At 41.6% G+C, this 17,134-nt stretch overlaps 1 protein-coding gene across 43 annotated transcripts in view; it reads right to left on the bottom strand.

Annotated features, from left to right (window-relative positions):
* The window catches only part of KCNMA1 (potassium calcium-activated channel subfamily M alpha 1), a 729,677-nt gene that overhangs the window by 297,837 nt on the left and 414,706 nt on the right, over nt 1-17,134 (bottom strand). For all 43 annotated transcript variants that reach the window (XM_045437744.1, XM_045437752.1, XM_045437747.1 and 40 more), the window contains 2 exons: nt 1,741-1,834; nt 771-882 (listed from right to left, as the gene is read on the bottom strand). In XM_045437744.1, coding sequence (XP_045293700.1) covers nt 771-882; nt 1,741-1,834 — 206 coding nt within the window. The remainder of the gene's footprint in view (nt 1-770; nt 883-1,740; nt 1,835-17,134) is intronic.

Consider the following 17,134-nt stretch of genomic DNA (forward strand, 5'->3'; position numbering starts at 1 on the left):
CCTGTTTCAGCCTCCCTTTCCCCCGGTAGACCTACGGCAGCAGGAACATTCTGAGAGAATTATTCAGTGCAACAAAGAGAAGCTCAAAGCTGTCTCTCTATGCCTCTGGCTGCCATGACCATCCTCGAGCTAACTACTTCTCCTGCCAAACTGTCTTGCTCGTAATGCAGGAAGTCACCTGCCAGGGACAGACAGGAAGTGACATGTTGAGCAGATACGGGAAGTAAGATGTGAACACAGCACCAGCAAAAGCCCCTCCTTTAGCACGGGAGGGGAGCTCCACCTCCTTCAAGGAGACAGTGGCTCGAGATGCCTTCCTGTACGCTGTCCCACAGAGGAGCTCTTAGCTCTAGATAAACCAGGCAGGAACCACTCGTCATAAAACCGAGAAGCAGACAGAAGCTAACTTCGGCAGGCAGGCCTTCTGGGGCACCTGAATCAGTTACTCGGAAAGTTGGCCTCGTACCAGGCTCTTCTTTGTCCAGTTCTAACTGCGGGCTGAATGAAAATGACAGAAGCACGAAGGCAGAGGTCCTGGCTGTGACAGTGTGACCCCTAGGCTTCAACAATGAGAAAACTGCCTTACCTGAAGCACTCACTGCGCGAATCCTCCTGGGCTAGTGCTCTGAAGAGAACTGTCCTCACTAACCTCCCAAACTCCAAGAGTTGTGCACATTCACACAAAAATTTCTTTCCGTGGGGACAGCCCAGGCCTCTGATCCACCACAGTTCAGGAACCAGTAAGAAGAAAGGAGGAGAGACTGACTTACCAAGCCAACTTCTGTTTAAGTACACAGACACAAACACCGGGGGAACCGTGAAGAAATCTACCACAGAGTTCACTTCCAGCCAGAACCACAGCTTATCGTTGGCTGCAATAAACTGGGGAAAGAGAAAAGGAGACAAAAAAATGAGAAGCATGATGCTGGCATTCTAACTATGTTCTTTTGCCAAAGGCTATGTTTCGGTTTTTCATGGGGGCCTGGAGGGAGATGTTATGTCCTTCTCATATCTATACCAATCACAGGCTGTTTCTGTCTTAGAATTTGGATATACAGCCTTTTCTGGAGAGTGACTGTAGACTATGTTAACCTTGGAGAAATAGCCGGCAATCTATTTTCCTATGGTTTTCAATAGTGTCATCGGAAAGTTTGAGTGGTCTCATCTTCGTTAGACTCCAACGTAAATATAACTGTAAATAAGGCATATACGTATGCATCCACTCACACATGCACGTGTGCACACACATGCACACACAATCTCTGTGATACACACTCCATGCAGCCACCCCCGCCCCCCGCCATCGCCGTAAACAGGCTCCAGTATAAATGCCCAAGTCCCAAATTCGGCCAATCTACCCCCTTGATTCAGTCCTCACACCTGTTCTCTTAGGATTCAGTTAAGCGAACCCTGATAAACATAATTTTAAGAGAAGTTTTTTTGTTCCTATTTAAGGCAACAATGCATTCGTATTTAGAGAGATGAGAGACAGTAGGCCAGCAAAGGCAAAATAGTTATTTCAATCCCTGTTTCTCCTCCTTGGAACAAGATTTTAACATGCACTTCAGAAAATGCTGAGTTGAGGAAAGGTCTCCGTCAGAGACTGAAAATCACAGCGCAGGTCTGTTGTCTCCCCTGGAAACACTGGGCTTCATCTCTGCGAGAACAGATGCTGGTGAAGGATGGTCCCTGGGTCCAAGATGCCCCATTATGATACCTGGTGGCACTGATCGGACTTACCCTCAAGCCAAAGTAGAGAAGGAAGAACACGTTGAAAGCCATGTCGATCTGTAATGTGAAATCTTTGTAGAAATTCTGGCAGGATTCTATTGGGCTATTAGACAGGAAGAAGAAAAAGCAAGAGGTAAATGAAAAGCATCATCAAGTCTTCCACAATACTGTGTAGCAGTGGTGCTCGGGGTAGAGGACAAAATGAATATTCGTTAACTAAAACATTTGGTCTTTCTACCCTCTGTGATAATCAAGCAAGCATTGCCAAGGGGTCTTTTCATTCAACCATTCAGTCTTTTGTTCTTTTGTTTTTGCAATTATATATATATATATATATATATATTACTTTTTACCATCATTCAACAGGTGAGCTAAGAATCTAAAAAGGATCATGCAGACACTTTGGAGGAAGGACAAGCAAGAGAGACCATCAAATTCCTTAATTTCATATTAACCCTTAAAGAACTGACTTCTTTCTTTAAGAGGACATGTACCAAAGCTAAAAATAGTCCCTCACAACCTCAAGCACACTGGAAGTGGAGCCCATTTTCAGTGAAACACAGTGGCTATGTTTTAGACCTCTTTAATGCCATCAGTTGACTAATAACAAAGGACCCAGGAGCATCTCAGGAAAGCTGTGGAAGAGAGGATCCTGGTTGATGTTCTGGCTAGACAAAGTATGGACTTTAAGTGCAGCGCTCGGATCTGGAGAAAGAAGCATTGCCTAACCGGTAAAGTTCAAGACCCTTAAACCAAAATGTTGAAGCAGTACTCTAAGGGTTAATTTCTTTTCTTTTCTTTTCTTTTCTTTTCTTTTCTTTTTTTTTTTTTTTTTTTTTTTTGGCATGCAAGTTAATTGGCTTTGTGTGTGTCAAGCAGCCAATGCGAACCCCCAGCACACTCTACTTTGTTCAAGAGTACACAGTTTAAAACGGTACTACTATACAAACTGGTACATGGCTTCCATGTGCTTTCCCGCATCAAACTGATCAGAGGATCAGTGTGTGAAAAGTCCCAAGTTTGGGGCTGAGTGGGAAGCAGGAAAGCCTCATAAGTATCTCAAAGCTGTAAATGAAAATTCATAGTATACTCTTATCAGTAAGCAAATGGTAACACTCAGGCCAGGAATATAAAGAAAGTGAGGGGAGGGAAAGGGGAGGAAGGATGGGGAGAAGCAAAATACCTTCCCTGGATGGGAAGCAACATGGACCTCCGGGCCAGGAGAGGGCCCCCTTGAGAAGTGCAGGATGTCGGATTTCTGAGTACCACCATTTTGGAAATCACTGTAGGCAATACCAGTTAGTATAGTTGTACTTCTGCAAGGGCAATGCTTGGTTGTTCAACAGGCATTATGGGAATGCACAGTGGGTCAGTCTATGGGACTCTCCAATCATATTACATGCACTGGATTTATCCATTCTTCATCTCTATTACAAGTCAAACATGCCCTTGGTCATCTCCCAAATCACAAATAGGCGGAAAAACCTCCAGACAAGCATTAAGAGTTATCTACACTTGCATTTACCAACTATGCAGACTGAACAAAGAGCAAACACTGAAAAACAGTTCTTTTACAAAAGAAATGACAACTCCTAGGTTTCACTAAGGTGGGGAAGTGGCAGGGGAGACAGCATGGAGTTTGCTTAGTCCAATGCTGAAAGGAGGCAGAAGCACAAAAAGCCAAACCATTGCTATTTGCCTCCTCCCTTACACAGGTATTAATTTAAATGAAAAAAAAAAAATCCAGGCCTAGAGTTAGTAAGTGACATTTCTGCAATTCCCAAGCCATGACGGTGTTTTGTTTCATTTCAAAAACAAGACCCATAAGGTTCAAAGGTGTCAGAGTTCTTAGCTACTCTAGTTGCAGTGAAAAGAAGTACATGAACTAGGTTGACCAGAAATCCACTGTAGATTGCAAGGGATAAAGAGACAATGCATCTCTGTGCTACATAAGCCACTGGTATGATATGCTACTGAAGAATGAATGAGGTGTGTGTGTGTGTGTGTGTGTGTGTGTGTGTGTCTGTGTGTGTGTGTGTGTGTGTGTCTGTGTGTGTGTGTGTGTGTGTGTATAAGAGAGTGAGCAAGAGAACGAGGGTGGGCAGCTCCATTTGTAAATACTGCACTTCAGCTTTTACTTGTACCAGTAGTGACTTAGCTGTGGAAATTCATATTCATCAAGATTAATAGTCATAGTCAAAGGGACAGAGAGAAACTCTTTGCTCCCAAGTCTATCATGGAAAACCCACTATCACTTCACCAAGACCAAACAATAACCTTACAATTGCCTACACAATAGTTTTTGGTGGCTTATTTGGGGCTCCTGTGAATTTTCTAGCTCCTGTTAATGCCATGGCCTTTGTGGTTAATTTGTTAGTAACCTTAAAGTGTATCTAATAGGGAAAACATTTGCTAGGCTGTGGAAGAGAATGGGAGTGGGGGAAAAGTTGTTAGCTCAATGCCATGAGGATATTTTGGCTCAGTATAAATAGAAGCAGAACTATAAGGAATCAGACTAGACTGTAGCAACTTCTTTCCATTGATCCTTTCCTTCCTTGTCATTTCTGTTGTCCCCTCCTATATTGTCCATACCCAATGGCAACAATGAGAGGCCTTGATGCTAAAGGACACAGTGTTGAAAAATATACCTCAACAGCATCCCTAATTTACAGAAGACAATGTTGAAACCATATTAAACCTTTTCTTTTGTACTTCTTTCAAACATTCAGACCTGATTTAATCGTTGCTTCACATTGTTCCTTGAGTCCTAGACTTTGAGCTGCAGTAAGAAAAGGAGCAAATTATGCAGCTTTTTCTCTGGCTGGAACTCACCAATGATATGAGCATATTCTGCTAAGATGAAAGAGAAGCAGAAAACTCTGGGATAAAAGAGGGCCAGCCTCTGGGACCCCTGTAGGACCAGAGTGATCAGAAAGTCTGTTTTCTATCACTTTTAGCTCTTTCCTGCTTACATGAGAGCCCAAGGAGAAATGTCCTGCCTAGTTTTCTCAAGTGGCAGTAGAACCCTTTATCAGGATCCCCTCTGAGTTAAATCCTCCGAGTGCCTGCAGTCCACAAACTCCAACAATCAGAGACCACAGAGTGGAGATTCTAAAGCCCCATCATTTCATTCCCCAAATGGAAACAACCCATGGAGAAGTTCATTGATCTTATAAAAAGAAAATACATAATTCAACAATAAAAGGGTTGGCCATATCAACGAGGATTTATTTTCCTCCCAAAGAGATTTTTATCTAAATGATTAATGCTCATTGTAGGATAGAAAATGAAACACAAACTCTTCTTCCTTCCTACGTAAAATAAAAGAGTTCCTTGTCTAGACACACAGAAGTTTCAAGAGCTAGAAAACAAATTGCTTTGTTTTTAACACAAAAGAAACTCTGAATTACACACTTAAATTTGGATTGGCATTCTGATGAGGCATGACCACATCAGAATAGGTTTTATGTGGATATATGTTGCCAATAGAAAAAACAAAGTGGAGTTTTAAGAACTTAAATAAGTATACTGGTTCTGATCGTGGTAGTAGAAAATGGACTTTCCCTAAATTACTCCTGGTTAACTAATGACTTATCAATTAGATGATACAAGGTAGTTGGTAAGCTGATGGACTCTTCATTTTTAGACTCCCACAGTCCATGGATCAAAGGTGATACTAAAACCTTAGGCAAGCTTAGCATTTTGACCAGGACTCTGTGATTGGGACACCTTCAAAAGAATCTCAATAAAGACCTGCTTCTTTTATTTAAATGTTCAGTGTAGGATAGAGGTCTTATTTCCTCTTGACCATCAAATAAGGATATCTTCAGTATTTAGGTGTCTGTAGAGGAAACTGAGACTAACTCAATGTGGCAAATAGATCTCTTTCTTCATCTATTTAACATTAAAATATCCAATGAAGACCCTTGAGCCAGAAGATCCAATAGTCCTTCCTAAAAACTGACTTACGTACATGTCATTCCAAAGACAAAGTTTTCTGAGCCTCAGTGGCTCAGTTGGTTAAGTGTCTTACTCTTGGTTTCAGCTCAGGTCATGATCTCACAGTTGTGAGATCGAGCCCCACATCAGGGTCTGTGCTGAATGTGAAGCCGCCTTGGGATTCTCTCTCTCTTTCTCTCTCTCTCTCTCTCTCTCTCTCTCTCTCTCTCTCTCTCTCTCCCTCTGCCCCTCTCCTCTCCTCTCTCTCCAAAACAAAACAAAACAAAACAAAGAAACAAAGAAAAACACTTGTCTTTCCAAAGCATAGGGCAAACAATAGCTAGCCAGGTTTTCTTTCCAGGAGCAGGGACTCAGGACAAAAAAAAAATCTCACTTCCAATGCTTATTCCTCTGGAAATCTGCATCATCTCCAAGAGGGTAGTGATTGCCCTCTCTTCTCAGCCTCTCAACTCCCCTGGTGTTTTCTGAAGTCTGTTTTCCTAACCTTGTGAAGGTATTTCTCCAGGACAGTGGTTCTCAAACTTTAGCAGGCACCTAGAAGGCTTATTAAAGCATTGGCAGGCCCCTTCCAGAGTTTCTGATTTAGTAGGGCTAGGATGGGGCCCTGGGAATTTGCATTTCTAACGGTTTCCCAGACACTGCTGCTTTTCTGGCGACCACATGTTGAGAGCCACTGTTCCAGAAGAACTTTCTTGCAACTACACACTAATTACAGGTGTCGCCGCTCGAGAAGATTCCCATTCAGACCTGAACAGAGGTGATTAAACATCTGAGCCCACCCCCGGATAACCAGCTGCATACCACTTAACTAATTGCTGAGATCAAGAGGTTGAACAGATATTTTCAGTTTCAGATGGGAACAAAAATTAAGACAATACAGAGAAATAATTACAATACCACCATGCGAGCTTTACCAACGACATTCTAATTAACAGAGTGCCTGAGGAGCACATTTTTGTTTAAGATTAAAAGGAAAAATGATAAGGTATATATGGGGAGAGGTTATGGAGACCATCATTTATAAGAGATAACAAAATGTTAAGCAGTTTAGGGACAACAACAACAGCAGCAAATATCTGAGGTGATTTAATAAATAATCACATGAGAGGGAAGGGACTAACTGAGGAACAAAATAGCACTTTGTGAAATAATTTCCAACACTTAAACTCTCCTTGCTTTTGTGGCTAGTCCCTTTTTAAATTGGATGGAGCCTTCTCAATTCCCACCAGGATTATGGACCACCGGAGTGCCCACAGCACCGAAGACATGAATCAATACAGTAAGCTTAATGATTCCAGGCTCTTCTCCTAGTCTCACCTCTGCAATGTTGCCAGATTAATTTAATTAAAAGATGTCATTCATCTACCATCATGGCTCCCTCCTGCCTCCCACATCAGCTCTAACCGTGGCTGTGAAGGACCTCTAAAACCCAACCTCACTACATGTCCCATTTTTGACCACATGCTCCAGGCCAAGCCCTTTGCTACCAGGAGCTGGTGCCTTCCTTATTTCATGAGTGTGACCCACACATTCCTAATTCTAAATCTATGCTTTTGTCATGGCCTCTTCAAATTGTTCCTCCCTCTTTGTGTTCAAACATTTTGCAGCCTTCAAAACCAACAGAAAGGTGCAGCTCAGTGAATTACTCATGCCCTGGCTGACGTCTCCCATGTGTCAATTCCTATAGCATTAGGAGTGAGGATTCTAAACCATCTCGTAATGTTGATTCTCATCCAATCCAATATAATCATATCTGTCAATTGTATAAAGTTTGCACATACTATTGTATTTGGTTCTTACAACTTGGCAAAATAAAGTAGACATTTTGTTATAAACCCCATTTTGCAGGCTTCTGAGAAGTAGAGTCTCAGAAACCTACCCAAGATCATGTAGGTAAGTGGAAGAGTTGGGACAGAGACCCAATATCCCTTCTGCCATGCCACTTACTGTTCCAGAAGAACTGCAACATCCTTGGAGAGGTAAAAGAAACATAAGAGGTAGCCTCTGATATCCACAGACCCTGGCATGGAGCTTATGTAAAAACGAGGAGGGCTGACTGATTTACGGAGGAGGTAAAACTGCCCTAGAAAATATAATGTGTTTGTCAAATGGTTTGGGAAAATTCAAAGGAAATTGATCTGTCCAACCTGTATCTAACCCTGCTCTGTAAAGATGGTCATATGGGACATTACTAATCCCCAGAAGTGCTTCCTGGGCCCCTGAGGGGGCTAGTGGCATCAGGAAGCCTGACCCCATCTGCTGAGGATAAGTTCCACTGCTTCTTGAGAAATAACTCCTAGGTATCCATCTGCTTAAAGATGGATGACCTTCAAGATAACCCAATTTTTTCTCACCCTCTATTATTCTAGAAGAACAAGAATGGACATACTAATGGAATAATGTTTAGATACTTTGAACACTTCTAATTATGGACCAGACTGTAAATTTTGCATCTCATTTCATTCCATTGAAATAAAGAAAAAATAGAAGTTCATACAGTCGCAGATACTATGGAGTCTATTTGCAATCAAGAGGTAGGCAATCTAAGTGATTTGAGGTTTTCCTAGCAATGTCTGGATATACTGGATAAGCAAAGTACCTCAGTTTTCCTGCCAACAAAATAGGAATAAATTTTTTTAATGTTTATTTATTTTTGAGAGAGATAGACAGAGTGCAAGCAGGAGAGGGGCAGAGTGAGAGGGAGACACAGAATCTGAAGCAGGCTCCAGGTTCTGAGCTGTCAGCACAGAGCCCGACATAGGACTCGAACTCACAGACCGCAAGATCATGACCTGAGCTGAAGTCGGACCCTTAACTGACTAAGCCACCCAGGTGCCCCCAAAATAGGAATAAAAGCACCTAGCTAATCAGAATATGAGACCAAAAAATTTTAAAAGGGAATGCAAGTCTTTGCAATATACTCCAAATTAGAAATCAATATTATTATTCATATAATTTTAGGTCTCAGAAAAATACGTTGCAAGTTAATGATAATAGTGGATTTAGTGCAAATGACATGACAGTAATTAATCATTGAGAAAATAATATTCTTCACATAGAACATTGTCTTCTAACCTGCACAGCACCCCAGGTCTTGAATGGATCCAAGCTGCAAGCTTTCTATCCTTTAGCTATCATTAGTGCTCCCATTATAATTACCTTGTCAGAGTTATGTACTTAAGAGCTTATCTTTCTAATGTTGGTGCTTTTAGTGTTTACACTGAGTGGAGCATATATTCAATAACTTGTGTAGGCTTTATTACTTTTATCAAACAGAACCCAACTTCTTGACCATCATTTTTACTTTATCCCAGAACATCTGAGTAGCTATCTTCTAAGACATTATTGTTGATGGGGGCAGTTTGTGTTCAGTCATTAATCAATACTAACGACAATGGCATCAAAAGGAGCCTTTTCTACATCTTCAGACACTTGTTTTAGACCTTGCAATGGTTCTAATGCAAATAGCAAACACTTTTTGTTACTTGATCCCAAGCCAGTTGGTTAAATGGCCTTGTTGGGAAATCTTCAGTTACGTGTTTGTATCAACAGGCCTATTAATCTTTCTGACAGCATCAGGGTTCCAATTATGCCTCTGCTCAATTGATGAGATGTGATCCAATAGTCACAAACACATGCATCATTAGGGTCATGCTGAAATGAACTGGAAAAAATGGAGAGGCGATATATAAACCCTTACTACTCTGGAATCCTATGTGCTCTGTCTCCTTGAGCTTTGACTGTTATGGAGAATCCTGGAACAATGATAGCCATAGACTTCAGAGCAGTTGTATGGCTCAGGGTATCTACCTGAATAATTGGTCCTAATAATTAAGCATTCTCAAGAGACAAAAATATGACATAGATGGCTGATGAAGAGAACAAAATACATCAGTTCCTTACACACTGGATTTCTCAATGAAACACACAGGTAATTTGTTTTCATAAAACTCACATGGTGAAATCTTTGTCACTTTTTTATGGAGTTCTTCTGAATTTTCTCACGAGATTTCAATATGTTATCCAAACTTAGGGTCTCCTCATCTTCATTCCATATCTGTTTACCCACTTATGTACCCAAATAAGTAAGTCAAATGCAAAACGTGGGCATTACAAGTTGACTTCAAGCACAAATAGCAGTGAGGTAGTTTTTGGAATTTGATGAAAAAGTTAAAATCCCAGCTCCATCACTTATTAGCTACACAGTCATGGACAAATAATTTCACCTCCATGCCTTGGTTTTCTCATCTGTAAACTGGAGATAAGGATACAGACCTCACAGGCTGTTGTGAGCATAAAGTCAGATGAGTAAAGACTAAGCACTGAAAAGGTGATAGTTATTTTTAAAACTAAGGTAATAACAGTAGTGATAATAATTACTGTTTGTAGAAAAATGCCGAAAAAAGGGCAATCATCCAAATGAACAAAAACCTGATAGAATCGATTATTTCACACTTAATTTTCTATTTGTACCGGCTTTATTGCCTCTTTATCAGGTGTTGCAATATAATTCAAATGCCCAATAGGTTGTGCAGTGAGCTAACATCTGGTGTGATTCTATATATTAGAGCATTGCATTTGGGTAATATTAAAGAAGAAACACCAGGGAAATTATATTTCCATGAAGGCAGCCACACAGTCTCATAAATACTAAATAATTAACCAAGATTTCCTGACAGAGAGAGCCATGAGTCACTTTAATGAGTGGCCACAGGAGGCTGTGTATTCTTTTCCTGGGTCTTTAGCAGAAGAGAGAGTTTCATTTGCCTAGTTGGCTTAGTATGGATCTGGAGGAGAGGCAGGGGGACGAACCAGTCATATGTCTTCTAAGTATCTCTTCCAACTCTACATACGTAAGATCACTGTTGGACTCTTGGAATGAGATCCAAGACAACCTACCCACTAACGCTTGTTTTCTCCAATTTGTCCACAGACTACAATTATTTCAATCACTGTTGTTACCAGAGTGGAATTAGTGTTCATATTTGCCAGCAACTTTTATGTAATAAATCAGAGTTAAGCTACTACGTGAAACAGAGTCTCGCCAAATGAGTGCTGCTTTGGTTTTCACTGAACTGTCTGAGGACTCATGACAGATTAATTCTTACTCTTATTCCTCTACCTCCACTGACTACAGCCATCTCTCCCTGAGTAAACTCCTATTTATCTAGTAGAGGGATAGGATGAAGTAGATAATTCAAATACACACACACACACACACACACACACACACACACACACACAAATACTATAAAACAGACTGAGAGTTCTTCAAGGGCTGGGTCAATGAGCATGTACAGTCATCGAGTGGTACATGTGGGAGGGTACACATGCACATACACATGTGCACACACACCCACAGCCTTCCAGCACAAGTGTATTCTCTCTACCCAACCCCAACCGCACTCTGAGACCATCCACAAAACAGGATGGCCTGGGTGAGGTGAGTGGAAATGGGGAGAAGAGGGAAGTGAGAATAAGTTCCAGGTCTGAAAGGAGAGCAGGGAATCCAGACACAATGCCCGGCATGGAGGGGCGGGGCAGGGGTGTGGGGGACACAGTAGCTCTGACCCCTGGAGCCAAACTACTCTCATGCCTACAAAAACTTAGACCTGAAGAAGCCAGAAATGAGGATTCATCCTAACACTCCTGGATATTAAGTGTTGCCACACCACACATGTGCTGAGAGGCCCATAGACAATCATCTCCTGGCAGTAATAATCACTAGTCAGCTCCTAGACACTGGGGGGCAACTGCCTGGTGTCACCATTTCTGGAGGAGAGAGCAACCATAAGGAAGCAGCCTGGGGGCACAGTTTCTAGGTGCTTTGGCCTCAAGGCTTCCCAAATAAACTATGAAGGTCTCATAATTGCATAGAGAATGGGAGGGGCTCCAAAGGTTGAGCGGGTGGGTTGGGGTTTCCATAGTTTAACAGTCTTTCAAATTACCATGGGACCTCTTTGAACTGTTACTGGGTGCAGACTTTAAAATTCTCCTGTTTGGGCCTTCTCCTGCTATTTGTCTTGGATTCTTCTGGGCATTCCCTGATCATCCTACTAGTCTCCTACTTAGTATGCTAAGGATACTAAGATGCTAAGGAGCTACCTCCCTATGCTCCCATCTCTGTCCGCTTCCCTGGCTTTCACGTAATCCTGACACACCAAAACAGCCTGACCTTGGCAATGCCTCCTTGCTATTGGTCTACCTGCAAGGATTTCGAGTGGGAAAGCCAAAACTACCAAATCTACTCAGCCAGGCCCAGTCTGCTCTGGGTCGCAGACTGGCAGCCTAATTAAGTGAGGGTAATGAGGATGCATGAGACAGATCCTTTCCCTATTCTCTTCACTGAACTCCTATTTCCTGCCAGCAGCCTAAGAGACTTAGATCTGCTACAGTTTCAATCCTGCTATCTGCCAGCCACATCCGATCCAAGCACAATGGCATATATCTCCTCGGTGGTCTCATCCAAAGAGCTACAATGACAAAGACTGCCAGTGCTGAAAACCTGCCTGGTACCAATACGGGGAGGCTCAAGAGCATGAGGGAAAAATTCAGTAGGTAAAGAAACAGTTGTTGCATTTGTCTGCTTTGCTTCACTTTGAAGAATAGAAAACACTGTCACATAACATACATACTCGCCGCCGAGACACCGGCATTTGTTAAAAGCTACACGTGAATTTATATGTGATGCTAAAGGATAATTATGATAGTTTTGTTTCTGACATCCTGAGGTGGTTTTTTTTGTTGAGAAATTTTTTTTAAGAAGACAGAGAGAGACCTGGTACAAGTCCTTCTGACATCTGGCATAGAAAACAACTGCACCTTTATATTACACAAGAAAATAAAATAGCTGTGTCTTAGCTCTGTCTTTGGCTGACAGCTGAGTCGTGGAAGTTTTGTAAGTATTCCTATTTAGGAGTTTTGTTGAGAGCCCAGCAGCCTCACAGCCAAAACAGAGAGTCTGAGATGTTGCTGATTAGAAGTCATGAGTCTGCTGAGTCCAAAGCAGGAATCACTCCTTAGGAATGCCATAAAGTGACCTGGGCAGTGAGGACCAACATCACCATGGAAAATCAGATGTGACAAGTTACCTTTAGAGACAAATTGTCATCATTAACAGGGAAAATGGTAATGGCTTGTTAAATCCTATGGTTATGCAATCATATATTCAAGTATACACTCTCAATTTCCTCTTTACTTCATGAAAATAACCTCTTACCTTGAGGAACATTTATTTTCCTTCACTCTTCCTTTCCCATTTGCTTCTGGTTAGCAAGGCAAATCATTTATTATCAAAATTGTCCTGCTGATACCTCAGAAACAATAACTCTTTCCACCATATTAATGGTGTCTACCTGACTTCTGGATCCATATTCAGAAAGTAATGACGTGAGTTGTATGCTCACTGGAGTAAAAGCTTCTCTTTCCTTGCTACCTTCCGCATGTCCCCCTTTTTAATTCTGTGGCCATATCTTTGATTTTCTCTAGAGTCATTTTCCCCCTCACTGTAAAAGGGGGATGCCCCTAGGAAGCTTATTTCTTATGATTATCTCTTTTGTCTTCATGAACGGATCCATTTATCCCCCCTCTATGTTGGGTTTCAGAAATCCTTTCATTTTATGCGGAAGCACTGTGTTTTTATGAAAAAGAGAAGTGGGTTCCTTTACTGAAGAACCCCAAAGAGAAAAATCAGTTGTTTCCCTTACCAAACCCCCGGATGAAGACACACTCTGGTAAAGTGAGAGCATGTCAACATGCTGGTCAGGATCACCTGCTCTGCACTGGTCTACACTAAAATTCCATCTAAGCTCCTTTCAAAAAAGGAAACACTTCCATGTAAAGAGCCTTTTTACTGGTTACCAAAAGAACATGCTATAAAATTCTAAGCAGAGTCTATTTCTACAGGGTGAATAGGATATATTTAACAGAATGGGGGAAAAGAAGTATGGAAAGAACTTCAATCTACTAAATTCCCCAGATATGAGGAAATCAGGATTCATGAGAAAAAATAAAACACAGGATATGAAGCTTTCAGTTTTGTGTCATTATGACTGCTTAGTGTGGAGTTTCAATCTAAGAGGCTCTGGAAAGCTGATTCTACCAAGAATTCTTGGAACTCTAGGAACTCTTATTCCTGCCCTAGGATTATCAGAGTTTGGTAACACCAACCTGTCATCATTCTCTATTTACAGCCAAGGTATGTCTAAAATGTAAAGCATCTACTGTTCATGTGAAATAACAAAAAAATCCAGTTCAAAAAAAGACCCTAACAATTATTTTTTTTTGAAAAAGTTTATTCTGAAAATAAAAGCATGAAAAAGGGAGAAAAAAAGACATGTTAAAAAAAGAAAAGCAGCTTTAAAAGGAGTCGTTAGACACCCTAAGGCAAAAATATATTTCAATGAGTGAAAAACGATCACAGTTACCAATCAGTAATACTGAATGCAATGCCAACATGTTTCGATAAATATGGTATTCCTGCATAGTACTACCATTTTACTCTTTTAAAGTTGAATTAGTGGTACTCCTGTTTACACGATAAACTAAGACAAAGGCCAATGACTGTATTTCCCAGGCCATTTAGCCTCAGAAGTTTTTTTTTTTTTTTTTTAAGTATATACAGTCAGACATTTATTAGTCTTATTAGCTCTAAACAAAACCAAACTAGGTCACAGTGTTCAGAAAGATGTGATAAGGTAATGTAATAACTGGTCATTTGGAGCACATCCATGCAGATCTGGGAATTTGGAGGACTGATCATCAGGTAAGTGGTTATTTGGAAAACTGACCCTTGTTTCTAAATTCCTTGTTGTTAGCCTTTGCTCAGCATACATCTAAATAGATTAATTTCTCTCTTTCGCAACGTTTTAGTCTTGAGATTTTAAGGGACAGAATGGCCTTCGTGGTATCACAGCAAACTGGAGACCCACAAAGGTGTCCAAAGGGAACCCTACATCCCAGTGCTTCAGTGTATTGGAATGCTCGCCGCTTCAATTCCATGCATGCGCCCAGTGCTCACTACATTCAGGTCCGGGCCTTGGGGGAAAGCTCGCGGCATGCATGCACAGTGCGGGAAAAGGATCTGGTTAACCTGGAGGCGACAACCGAAAGGGTGAAGTTGCATCATGCAATGAAAACCACAGCTTGGCCTTAGCTGCCATGCAGAAAAGACCTACATCAAAGAGTCTGCAGTGCGGCTCCTGGGTAAGAGTCGATATGAGAGAGGTGAGTTACTTCAGCAATGAAAGACACGGGCAGAAAAATGTTCAAACCACTCTAAACAGAACACTGTACAGAGCACTGGCATTACACGTGAGAAGAGGCAGCGTTGGGGACGGGGAGGGGAGAGACAGAGGAGGGAAGGTGAGGACAGAACCTCTGACAGTCACTCTGATGAGATGGTTTCCCCGGCCATCCTTTCGAATGCATGTCTTATTATAATGTATGTTGCTTCAACAAATAACCTCATTAGAGTCTTTAACATCAACCATAATTTTTAAGATGTTTTGAAAATTCAGGAAAAGCAAGGCATCAGTTACATAAAGATACACACCATGATTTCCTGTGGTTACAATTCATTATACAAGCAGAGCTGAGCTGGTCAGATAAATAAAAGACAGTTAAGTGCCAACATCCTTAACCTGTGGGTTACAGAACTCATGGTGACTCCCGAGGTATAACATGGCAGTGAAGCAACCCAATAGCCATGAAAGCTTGGGGCAGCACAAAGTAGGTAACTCTATGCAACTATAGCCCCAGGAAGCCACTTATGACCCTTTTTCAAACCCACTCCCAAGGGAAGCCATGTTTTCTTCATCTCAGCATGCATGGCAGGTTAGAAGTGAGTTCATCAACATATACCTTCACCATTTCATAAAACCTTAGTTACAGGAGAGACTCCCCAAAGGTGTTTTAATCAAAATCAAGTGATCAGAAAAAAAAAAATTAAATTTTTTCCTAAAGGAATAAAAATAGTACTCATTCAGTAGGATCCCATCAAGCACCCCTCTGATGTCAAATCCACACAAGATATCTGAGAACTGCCTGCTTAACATCTGCTTTCTTTTCTCCTCCCCCTTTGCCTCTTGTGATCTCTGACACAATGGACGCAACGCAAAGGATGGTATGGTCTAAAGGATGATGTGGTCTAGGTCTAACTCCCTCCAATTTCTCCTTCCTGGTTCTGATTGGAGAAAAGCAGGCACCTCTTGACATGCGCTCCTGGAGCTCAGCCTTCTCCTACCCTGTGGGTGGGATCACAGCCCTGATGGGGGACACACTCCACAGGAAGGGGCAGGGTGCTATCTCAGCCTCACGTGCTCCCTGAGAGCTGACCATCCACCAACACTACAGGATGCAGGTAGAAAAGAAACCCAGGGCTGCTTCCCACACCAGCTTCCGCACCTCAAAATGCAGCTGTTTCCACTTGGTCACAACTCATTCCTTTCTCGTGGATTAAAAACCTAAAGGCTTAATTTAAATGACATGTTTTCAAAAAGATTATAGTCTGCAATGAAAATATAATAGTCTGTACATTCATTCAACAAATTTCTCCAAGGTTCTTTTGAGACAGGCACTATCTAGTTTGGGGAGACATAAAATTCAATCAAACATGGTTCCTCTTCTTGAGTCAGTTTCCATTTAGTAGAGGAGTCTACCCATATTTTAATTTCTGGAAGCATATATGCAACAGTGCCTTGCTTCAAAATTCTACTATAGGACCTTAGGCATGTTACTTAATCTTTCTGTATCTCAGTCTCATCATGTATAAAATGCAAAGAATACCCACCTCCTCAGGTTGTTGAGAGGAATAAATGAGTTAGTAAATGTTAACTGTTTTGTTAGTGACTGGCACATGGAAAATGCTGTGTCATGTTAGCTATTATGGTCATTAGTACTTCAATACACATAAGAAACAAAGGGCTCTGGAGAAGGTGGCCTCCGCCTAACTTTTGAGATAGGTTATGAGTGATGAGTAAAATCCGTCAGGGACAGAGGCAGGATAAGGTACTGAAGCAGAGGGACAAGCATGGACAGAAACTTGGAGGCACAGGAGCACACAGTGCATTCTGGGAATGGGGGGGGGGGGCTCCGTATGACTGGAGCCTCAGTAGACTGTAGGATCGGCAAGAAATGGGGCTGGATGGAGATTGTGAGGCATCTGTGTGCCTTGGTAGCATGTCTAGTCTTTATCCTATAGGAAACAGCGAGGTGATAGAAGTTTCAATGCGGGCGAATAAGGCCATTATCTTTTGTAGGACGTTAACAGGTAAGGATATGGAGAAGGAATCGGAAGCAGGAACACGTGGAGGCAAAGAGGATCATCAGTCAAATTAAATTCTAAAGGAAAAAAGTCACCTACACAGATAATAAGATAAAAACTGTTACTGCAGCACTAAGTATCCTAAGATCCTGGGAATTGTCCCTTACCTAACCATGTGGC

Source organism: Leopardus geoffroyi, chromosome D2 (genome assembly GCF_018350155.1).
Source record: "Leopardus geoffroyi isolate Oge1 chromosome D2, O.geoffroyi_Oge1_pat1.0, whole genome shotgun sequence".
Taxonomy (NCBI): domain Eukaryota; kingdom Metazoa; phylum Chordata; class Mammalia; order Carnivora; family Felidae; genus Leopardus; species Leopardus geoffroyi.